The sequence below is a fragment of the Aptenodytes patagonicus genome, chromosome 11 (genome assembly GCF_965638725.1).
Source record: "Aptenodytes patagonicus chromosome 11, bAptPat1.pri.cur, whole genome shotgun sequence".
NCBI classification, from domain to species: Eukaryota; Metazoa; Chordata; class Aves; order Sphenisciformes; family Spheniscidae; genus Aptenodytes; species Aptenodytes patagonicus.
The window spans coordinates 7,304,473-7,315,989 of record NC_134959.1 but is presented as its reverse complement, the minus strand read 5'-3'; the positions used below and the strand labels follow the sequence as shown (position 1 = coordinate 7,315,989).

Genomic DNA, 11,517 nt, shown 5'->3' with positions numbered 1-11,517 from the left:
AACGGGCCAATCTGCTAGAGCATAGATGCGCGTGAACACAAGGCTGTAACCTATCTGCAAGCTGCAGGTAGCGCGTGTCCATAGCAGTTAACTATATAAGCCCTGTTATAAGTGTAAATAAAGGAGAATGACCATACTCATATTGAGATCTGTCATTACTCCGGAATCGCAACTCCCGCTCCGTCGTCAACACTGAACAAAGGGAAACTCCGACAGTAGACCATTTAACTTCAAACAAAGAAACATGACTAATGATCGCCACAGAAATTTTACAAAAACAAGGTGTTTGTCACCAGTCTGTGCTGCCAGGCTTCTCTCTATCCCTTCTCACAGTCAGTAAGCCTTATATGAGGAGCCCTTTTCTATTGTGTCTAAACCTACTGGCTAGCCTGTCATAACCCACACATGCCCTAAGAACTGTTTTGCCATGTTTTTGTTGTTATAGGTGGCCTTACACCAAGATTTGCATGATAAGTTTTTTTTGCAGAAGGTCATGTGCAATATGAATGAAATAGAGCTGAATTTAGATAGTTGGTCCCTTTCCCCTGCATTCATGGATGTTTTTCTAAGAGGTACAGTATCACTCATGCCAGGCATATAGATATCCTGAACAGGTTGATGAAGTATCTTTAAAATCAAGTTCTATCAGACAGCTTGAAATGCTGTTACAGGGTTGTATATAACATGCATTGAGGAAGAATTCCCACAGTCTTACCAAGGAAATAAAGTTATTACCGCAAACCAAATGTGATGTGCTTCACTGGGATGACCATTAGAGATTTAGAGAGAGAAGGAAATGAAAGCAAGGTTTTTAAACAGATAAATAAACAGTGTACGGTCATCCAAAGGTAACTGGGAGGGGGGTGTAGAAGGACTCATGATACTTCTTTATGCAAATGTATTACACACTAAAGTTCCCTTAAAATATAAGCTGGATTCAAATCTCTCACAAGTGAAATGTCACTATGTCAGTTATCAATAGTTTAAGGAAGATCAGAATCAGCTCAAGATTTTTCAGAGTATTTCCAAAATAAGTTTACTGCAGTCCATACTGCACTAACTTCTCTGACATATTAGTCCTGTTTTTCCTTGACATAATCCAGCGGCCAGCCTATGAAAAAAAAAATGTCCACTACAACATTTCTGTAAAATTTATCATAAATACTGTTTTACTTTGCAGCAGTTCTATTTTTTCCTAGCAGTTTGATATGGATTAGAATGCTTTGTTTAGCAGAGAGAGAGTCTTTTCCATTTGATCTTCCTGATCCTGTATCTAAATAATACCTTTTCTCCTATAGTGCTGTAAGGTGATTGCATATCATCACTGCTCAATACTTATTCTAATGAGTTGCTTTCATAAGTAAGGCAGTCCTGGTCACTAACCTGCTAGATCAAGGAAAAGAGCATGCAGTTACTTAATTACAATGGACTATTGTGCTGAAATAATTTTAGGAGAGAACAATTTTTAGGAAAGAACAATTTTTCTAAGAAAAATGCTGGAGTTTAATCTAAACAACAACTGTGTTTGAACTGTATTCATTGTGCATGGGACTGCAGCCATTGTTATGAGTGTGAAGCAGCTCATTAAAGATGAGATTAATCAGGAGTGATAGCTAATTTGATTAAGAAAGGGTACTGGTGATTAATATTTATAAACAGTTATAATGATTTTTCTATTTTCTTTTAGTTATGCTCCATCTCTTTGATTTCTCCTGAGTAATTATAGACAAATCATCTGAATGCTTTTGAATCTTTCAGAATGAAAAGTTCATCTTTTTCATGTCTGTGGTCAAATATCAACTCTCATCTTCATTTTAAAATATATTGGTAATTCCCCTTCTTCTTCCATTGCCAGTAATGTTGCACATGCATATTCTAGCTTTCTCACTGTTGCCTCAGGTAGGAGCTGGACTAATAATGAAAAATGAATCAGACATTCTCCTATATCCTCCAGGTCTGATCCTGCAAACATTTCCATGTTTAACTTTAGATGTGTAAGTAGTATCCCTGAACTCAGAGAGAGATTGCAAAACCAAGAGTGAATAAAAGTCTTAATTGCACTGAGGTATAAGAACTTTACCATTAATCTGTTCTTTCACTAATTAATTTTATTTACCTCTTGCTTTCTTGTCTGCGCAAAGCAATTAAAGCCAAATGTTTAAAGGAGTTTAGATACCTGACTTGCACTTCTTTTTTTTCCTAGCTTATCAGTGTTCAATTTTGCAGCCTGGAAGATGAATAATTACTTAGTAGGTGTGAGTAAATACTTCTCTGTATGTTCAAATATCGGTTTTGTACCTAGGGAGGCTTGACTATTGTTTGTTCTTTTTTTTAACCAGCTCATGAAGAATATTCCATCAATCTTTCAATGCCTCCAAGATGGATACAGAATCCAGGGTGAATGGACTGACTTTGCATCACATCCAGTGTAGCAGGAGACTTAACTGACATATGGTGTCTCACAGGAGGTTTGCAACTGCCTTCACTGAGGGGGTCAATGTCATTGCAGACAAAGTTGTTCCCAGAATGATGAGTTTTGACACTGGCAAGTTTGGAATTTATCTTACAGGCTTTTACGCATGCTGATGTACCTATAAAGATATGGAAAAAAAGAAACTTCTTGATCACGCAACATGCAAGAAAGGAAATGCTTTATTATCAGTGTGTTTGTCCCTATAAGTGCCACTACTGGTGGAACCAGAGCACTCAAGGCTTAAAGTTTAGAAAAAAAAAAATAGCATGAAAAATTACTAGTGTATAAGGCAAAAACTTATAAGCTCTTGAAATAACATGTACATAGGCTGAAAGTTTGGCTGAACACTGCCTCATCTTTTGGATTATTTGACTTTTACTTTTCTGCAGTGGGTAAGGTTTGCTCCTGGAGAGTGATGGAAAGTTCTTGCCTGAATGATGAATAAAAAGATAAAATCTCATCCTTTTTAGCATTTATACCAAAACTGTTAAATATCACTTCCTACCATTACTTTTTTAATCATGTTGAACAAGTTTAATATTTCTATTAATAACATATCAGAATTTGCAGATAAGGACATCTAATATGACCCCGCACATTAATTTCCACACTGTGCATGTTCTTAACAGATGAATATTAAATTAAACATAAAAGGTAGACTTTACAATATTCATATATGGCCTATCGGAGGTTACTGATGCCACAAGCATTTCAAGGCACAATTGTATTCCACAGTTTTTTGCATCTCACTAGTATGTTGTTTTCTCTGGAAATATAATGAAAAAAAATGGACACTAGAACTCTTATGACTGGGATTCCAACTCTGCAGTTTCCACAGAAGTTTCACAGACAGATTCCATAAGCAAGATGTTCTTTATGTCGTTTTCAGAGGAAACTGGAAGATCATGAACAACAAGGCCTATCTGAATCCTATTAACTTTAAAATTATGTTGAAGATGATGTTATTATATGTAAGGAAGGAGGATAAAATTCTTGACATTTCTAAAAATAAACTTAGGTAAAAACTCAGGGATTTTAAAAGTTTAAACAGTTTCATAACTTGAAAGAAAGTCAAAAGTGACCTTGTAAACAGTTTTATGGAAAGCTGAGTTTAACTCCAGTTTAACTCCACCAAAAAAATAAAAAAATAATTTGTTCACTTGAAGGACATGGCACATTGACACTAGGCAGTAGCACAAATATTCATTTATCATGTCCCAGTGGATTAAAATCATAGCCTTATGCAGACTACACTGCTTTAGTCTAATGCTGAGGTAAGAAAGGCATGAGTCACGGAGGCAGAATTTTCACCTGAAAAGAAACAGCTGTAGCCTATGCAAACATGTTTTGGCAGCTGCTGAAAAATTATGATCTGAGGGCTGTTCAGATTTTTGTCGTATTTCTGAATCATGATTTCTAACAAATAGACACATGCTCTATCAAAAGGGTGAATCAACCTTTTGCTGTGTCATCTGGATGCTTTTGCAATATGTCACGATTATTTTTCTCTTGTCCAGATAACTCTCAGTGCCCAAATCCTTGTCAGATAAATCAGTACTCAGATCTTTGACAGACAATGGCCGTGATTCAGCAAAGCGTATAAGCCTGTGGCTAACATTAATGAAATCTTAAGTTTTTGCTGCTTTAGGCTTGCCAGTATAATTATATGACCAAATTTTTGTCAATGTTTCTCATGGAGAAGCTAGACAAATACATTTGATTTTGATGGTTTAAAGTACGACTAACAGAAAATGCGATTAAGATTCTAATTGACATTTGTGTTATTGTGAAATCAGCAGCCATTTCTAAATGTCTTCTCATTTTAATTTATCCACTTTCTGGCAGGCTGTGGAATTAATCCTGGTCTGTGAGGCTTAGAATCACCAGAAGAATTATTTACAGGATTGCTGCAGCAATGGATCAGAATGATATCTTTGAAGCACTATTTGCTAAAATATGACTCTGAAAGCAAGTGACAGAAGATTTTAAGCAGAATGGATTATTTACTACCCTGCCTCAGTGAACATGGTGACTGAGATCACTGTAATAAGAGACCCATTCTTTTTCTGCAGTGCAAGAAAATGGATAGTAACTTTACACAACTGCTATTACAAAAAAAAAACCAACCAAAAACCAACCCCCCCCCCCAAACAACCAGAACAATGCACATACTGTATATGTCAAAGATAAGGGTGTACACTCAGTCAATTTATATACAATTTCTTGCTTTCCTAACACAGAGCTGATGGGGAAGAAGTGATAAGGAGGAAGGCTGCGTTACTCCTATCATTTTAGGATCTGAAAAAGTGTCTTAATTTGTGGTAAAACTGTTACAGACCTCAATCTGTGTCCTAAAGTTAAAGTCCTGCTCCTACAGAAATCATGGCCATTGCTTTCTGGCATTTGAGAAACCTAACAGAACTAGTTCTGCAATTTAATACAAATGGACAGAAACCTGAACTTGCATGGACCCCCACTGAAATCATACCTAAATCTCCTATGTCCACATTAAGTTTCTTGGTGTAATTTGGATTATGTAGGTAAGATATGTAGGCAATTGATGTAAAAAGAAAAAGCTTGAAAAGATGGCAAAGGACTTCTCTGACCCTCTGAAAGAGAATGAATCTTCCATTTGCCATAATTTGAAATTGAAATACATGGTTGAATTTCAGCTTTCTTTGAAACAATTAAGTAAATAACGAGTCACCAAATTATCAAAACTTGACTTTTTTTGTCCCGGGGAAAATTTCCTGAAAAGTAGGAGGTGGTTAAAAATAGAGGGGAAGAAATATTTGTGAACAGTATCATAACTATTGGAGTCTCTGTTGATTCTGAATTTTCAAAGAGGGAAGCGTGGGTTTTCTTAAATATTTTTGTAGAAACTGAAATTGCACTGAAACAATATAAACCCATAGAACTTCTGTGGTGTCATATTACTCATGTACCAAGGACTTCAAGACAATTTGTTAATATCCACATTGCTCTGTCAAACAAAGCCTTTGCTTTTTCATTCAATAAGTATTTTTACATGAAAGGCAGCAGTCCTATTTAATGTGTATACACATATACACATATATACACATAATTTTAAGATTCTATTTCTCTTTCTAATCTAAAGTACACTGTACACCCTTAGCACTGAAATACTGTGATGCTGCTGTTTACATTTAGGACATAATGCATATTTTATGCAATACAGTTGGTTGGGATAGGATAACTGTCAGACACATGATTTCCACATTCACACTGAACACAATTCATGGAACACTGGATGCTGAATACTAACAGACTGCAACAGGAAGAAAACTAACAACTACCTTTTCCTGCAGTACTACTCCTAGATTAATACTCTTTTTCTGTACTTCAAATATTGACTTAAATAATATATTTTCTTGAGACCCGGCACATCTCTCCACTCAGTCACCTATAGAGTATTTCAGCAGCTTCCTAGACCAGAAGTGAGCATGCCACTGAAGTTTCCCTTCCCATATGTTTACCCAAGAGAGTATGGTCACAGACTTTTTTAATACTCCCAGTAATACTCACATGAAAACTGGCTCTTAATGATGCATGAGTTTTTATTTCTAGCAGGAGGAGATAATTTAGTAGGTGTAATTCCTCAGGGGAACATGCAAAGTGATGGGAGCAGCAGGGCACAAAAAAGTTCAGGCTGCTTTTTCTAGACAGATATGCATTCCATTAGTGGGGAGTGAGTGAGCCATATAGGTCAGCGTCTCAAATAGTGCATAAAAATGTTACCCAAAGGAATCAGTGCACTCTACTGCACTTGTGGGGTTGCACTGCCACCTGGTGCAGTCCTCAGTGATTACAGTCTCTGCCCAATACTGGGTAGGGCTTTTTTTTTGCTTAAAACACCTGCCAAAGGACTACAATGGGAAGATGCTGTTACAAATGCTGATAGTTGGGTTTGGTTACATAAATAGATATGAATACGTCAGCATATGGGTACGGGATCAAAAGCACTGAGGTAGGTCAGGGGGTGTATGCCGTGTCAGCTGAATAATGGTAACAGACAAGGTACTTCATCTGTCGCAGCTGCAAAGTGGGCTGCATGGGCTTCAGCTGCCAGGACAGGAGTTACTACAGGTTACTGCCAATTGACTGACCTCTACTGCTTCGGTCTTTGCAGCTGGCTGTATGTACGTCGCCAGGTGACACAGGCTTGGCAAAGGGGCCTGTGCAGCTGGGTGGGTGAGGCAGCCTGCAGCCTCCCAGCCGGCCATCTAGCACAGCGAGGTGCTTCTCTCCAGCCAGGCCCTCCTCACCAAGCAGAGCAACGTGGAGGAGCTCTGACTAACGCGGCTACGACGGAGAATCTCGTCCCAGAGATCAGGAGGTGACAACTAATGGTAAAAAGCTTAAAGAACAGTTCATTTTTCATCGCTTTCCAGGGCCTCGTTGTATTCACACCCGTCTCTGAAAACAGAAGGCTGGAAACAATGCCCCAAAAATCTGAGATTCTTGTGCCATCCATGACGATTTCAACTCAGTCCGAGGCCCCTTTGGGGTTAAAAACTCCATGACACACGTAAAACCCCCTAGATTGAGGGCGAAGCCGCTGTTCAGCCGCGGCCCCCGCGGGCTGAGGAGAGCGCCCACCGCCCCGCGGCGCCGGACTACACTTCCCATGGTGCCCCCGGGCCGCCCCGCAGCGCCATTGGCTGGGCTGGCCGGAAGGGGCGGTATGGCGCGCGCCCGCTGGCTGGCGGCGGCGGCGCGGGGCTGCGCGGAGCGCCCGTCCCAATGGCGGCGCTGAAGTACGCGGGGCTGGAGGACACGGACAGCGAGGAGGAGCTGCCGCCGGGCTGGGAGGAGCGCACCACCAAGGACGGCTGGGTTTACTACGCGAAGTAAGGGGGGGGAAGTGCTAGAGCCCTCTGACCACCCGCCTCTTCCCCTGGGGCAGCATCCGTGGAGCTGCCGCTGCTGCCCCCTCAGCGCGGGGGAGGCCGGACCCGCCATTTCCCGCCCTTTACCACAGGGGCGAGCTGCCGCCGTCGGGCGGCTGGGGCCGGAGCCGGGCTTGGTGGCGGGACCGGTCTCCGTGTGACTCAGTTTCCGCGTGCGGTGCCCTTCCTACTCGTGGGAGCGTTGAGCGTGGGCTGGGCTCTCCCAGCGACAGCCTCCCCGTGCCGAGCCCCGCGGGCGTCCGCGGGCAGCGGGAGGGGAGCGGGCAGGTAGGTAGGTCTGTGCGGTGCTGGCCACCGCCGGGCAGAGCCACGGCCTCCTGCCTCGTGTGGGAGTGATGCTGGAGCAGCTCTAGACACCCCTGGGTACAGGAGTGAGCTTTCGCACAGCTGTGGCTGTTGCAGCACACTTAATGGTTATGTGGGTAATCTTTATAGATATGGGCAGTTGAGCCTTGTACAATATTGTAGTTTTCTTAGTTTTCCTCCTTGTAGGAATAGAGAAGAAACAGGTACGATGGAAGTTAACAGCTGTAAATGCTCTCCCTCAGCTCTTCAGTATACCACAGCTTTAACAAGAGATAAAAATTTGCATTTAGCACTATCTGTGCCACTCTGAAAATGATTGCATCCTCACTGGTTACAAAAGGGGATGTGCTACAGGGCTAACTAACTTAGTGGAATATATATTTATATATTTTTCTTCCCTCTTGTGGTTTCTGTAACCATGCTGATCTTGGAATCTGTTTCAGTCTGTTTAAAGCTGCAAGATTTATTCCATTCCACAAAAAGGGGGAAAAGTATAGTGCATTCTCACCTGTGGTGAGTTGGCATCTTCCTCCCAAGTTCTGCTTTACAAACACTGGACAGAATGCTTTAGTTTATCCACACTTGGTTTGTAAACACTGCAAATTCTCTCTAGATGTTTGTTTTTCTTAGGTTAAGCTTCGGTATATTTCCTTTGATTTCAAAAGCTCTTTCAGAAAGGAATCACTTCATGAAAGTAGCAAACCTACAAAATAATAAGATATTACTGAGCATAATTTTTACACAAACAATTAATTCAATACATCTGTTTTTAGCTGTTGTGAAACTTAACTGATTGAATTTAATTTAATGACATGATGTTAATATATCTTTACTGGCTGAAAATCTTGCCCAGTGTGTCTAAAAAATATTTGCCATGAAGAGGTGTTACACTGCTGCTACCTTTAATATAAGTTCTGTATCTGTGGTACCTCTGCGTATTCTGGAAATTTGTTTTTAAACCTCATTAACAATATGAACTTGAAACTTAGCTGGAATAGGGTTACTTTGGTTTAAGACTTTTAAAGGTCTTTGTGATGAGTTAGGTATACACACAGTCCGTTACCGAAGCTTGGTGGGCATGCATTTGTTTCTCAAGCTATGGTAATTTGGTTATGTATCTCACATCAGGCAGGAGTAACTCAGGATCTTGTATCTTCAGTGTATGGATGTCCTGAAGTTCAAGTGCTACAGGTCACACAGACGTACTTATTTAGTCTCAGACTACCAGCTGTAATTCTTGTAATACAGCATGCTGTCACTGTGGGGTAACTGCGTGATTATTATATGAAGGAAAAGTTGCTTATGTTGTGTGTAAATTGCTGTTGGTACTAGATCTGTAGTTTAGTGTTTATTTGTGTATGTTATTCAATAATGCTGCCAGTCTTTATTTCATACTTGGGCAGCTATCAATTTGGACACTCTTTCAAGTAATCCCTGCCTGACTCTTAATATAAAAACTTGGTTATTATTTTAAAATATGTGATGAAAGATAAGATTTCAATATCCAACCTGATTTCAGCACTTTGGGTATCTTAAGGCCTTGTTTATGTGCACATCACTTTGCTTATTAGTCTGTAGTGCAGAAAACCTTATGATAGAGTATTTAATTCTGTTATAGTGATTTAAGTGAAGAAAATCTCTGAATTAGAAGAAGAGATGTGGTACCATTATCACCCATATTAAATAAATAGTCTGCTAGTCCAGGCCTTTGGATAAACTTATCTGTCCAAAGCTGCAATTGCTCGTGCAGAAATCCAGTCTTATTTACCTTACAGCTTGCAAATCAGTATTATTAGACAAGAGTTTTAGAAAGGTCCTTTTTTCATTTGAAAACTTTCTAAATTATTTCTACTAGTTTCTGATAAATTCTTTTCTTGCTTCTTTCTTCTTTTTTCCTGCCAAGGATCACCATCTTTTTGAGACATTTGCCGAGTCTGTTGTTCTTTAATGACTTTTGGGTTTTCTTTCTTCTCATCATAAGCAACAAAACTTAGATTGGAAGTCAAACATTTATTTGAATTTTTATAGACTCCTGTCTACAAAAGACACTGCACTAACCTGTGCTCTCTGGTTAGTTACTTTTCCTGCAGAACTGTGGCAATATGGAAGCCTGATAACTTCTAACAGCAGTTTTGACCTTTCTTAAACAAGGGATTGTCTTGTTTCTTTTTTTGTAGAAGACAAGCCATTTTCTGAACTGTATTTAAAAAAAAAGTTAAACTATTTACTGTATGAAAAAAAATTTTGATTACATCAGAAAAATTACTAGCAATTTCTTAAAATCTTAAACTTTTCCTACAGCCACCTGGAAGAAAAAACACAGTGGGAACATCCTAAGTCTGGGAAGAGGAAACGTGTCGCAGGAGGTTTGTGTTAACCTTTTGTAATGAACTGAAATTACATTACAAACATCAGCTGGAGTTTGTGCAGGAAATAGATCTCACTTTGATCTTCTAGTTGATGCTAATCACCTAGGCAAACTGAGCTTGCAAAATACAGCTGATTTCAGTGGGGCTTTACCTATGTGATTGTGTCCATGTAGAGTGATTGTTTTGCAGTTTTATGGTTTTCTTGTATTGCTCCATAAAGCCAAAGTACTAATTCCAGGATAAAGGGATTGTTTTAGTGTGGCTTGTAAAGCATATAGTCAAAGACTGGAATTCTTTGATTGGGTTCTGATATCCTGGTGTCCATCAGATAATATTTATAGTTGGATTATATTCTCCAAAGAATATATTTCATCAAAGAATATCCCTGGCACAGAAGGAAGTCCCATTAGTTTTCATTTTACTTGTTTTCCCTAACCCAATTGAATGTTTGTGCCAGAACAGAAGACAGCCAATGTTGCAGGACACTTCCAAAAGTATATGACTTCTTAAGGACCTTGGATCAGTGCCTTAAATTAGATCTTCCCAGAAGCTTCTATATGGCATACCTGGGGGTACTATACTGTTGACAAGCCATATTTCTTTTGGCATTGGTAATGTGACTATAACTGGAATGTTTTCAGTAGATTTTGAGCCGATTGAATTATAATTGAATACTTTTCAGCCAGGATTAGAAATACTAGGAATGCTATCTGTTAAGTACTTCCGTAGGGTCTTTTATATAAGAATTTATTTTGTAAAGATTTGTCATTTTTGTTCTTCTATCTGTCCTTCCAACTTCATAGAATCATTTAGGTTTGATTTAACGTATCCCATACCCACTTGAGGGTTCTGATCTTCCAACTTGTGGTATGTGTTACATGTAACTTTTCCTATATTTAGTTCAAAGTTTTTGCTATTTGCTTTACCAGGGATAGATACTAAACTGTGTGCAGTATAGACGTGTATGTACTAGGAAGCATGGTTGCATTTTGCTGGTTTGTGCTATAACATGAAATAATCTTTATAAAGAATTTTTAGATTATCTTTGTACTTAATATGCTGGTCATTACAGTTGTACCAGGTCTCCTGTATATTGTACTTTTATTAGAGAGCAATTGCATGTGATTAGGGAAGCAATCCTTCTTTCAAGTTCCAATATTTAAGTGCAGCAGGTAGCTGCATTACCTACAGAAATAATGCAGAATTTTGTCACGTCTGTCTGAGAAATCACTTAAACTTCAAATCTGAGTGTACTCTAATGTCTGAAAAAAGATAATGTTTTATGTGTTTCCTAGGTCTGCCATATGGATGGGAGCAGGAGACTGATGAAAATGGACAAGTCTATTTTGTAGAGTAAGTATGTCAAAATGCAGAATATGGACAAGCAGGACAACTGTGTTTTATGTTGGGTAGCCTTTTTGAGTTATGATACTGTGAC

The 11,517-nt window shown here is 39.3% G+C and overlaps 1 protein-coding gene across 1 annotated transcript in view; it reads left to right on the top strand.

The window, feature by feature from the left end:
• Nucleotides 1-7,216: 7,216 nt before the first annotated feature.
• Nucleotides 7,217-11,517, top strand: part of WWOX (WW domain containing oxidoreductase) — a 544,364-nt gene continuing 540,063 nt past the window's right edge. Inside the window, 3 exon segments of the mRNA XM_076349077.1 lie at nt 7,217-7,344; nt 10,012-10,076; nt 11,375-11,432. Coding sequence (XP_076205192.1) covers nt 7,238-7,344; nt 10,012-10,076; nt 11,375-11,432 — 230 coding nt within the window. The 5' untranslated portion in view covers nt 7,217-7,237.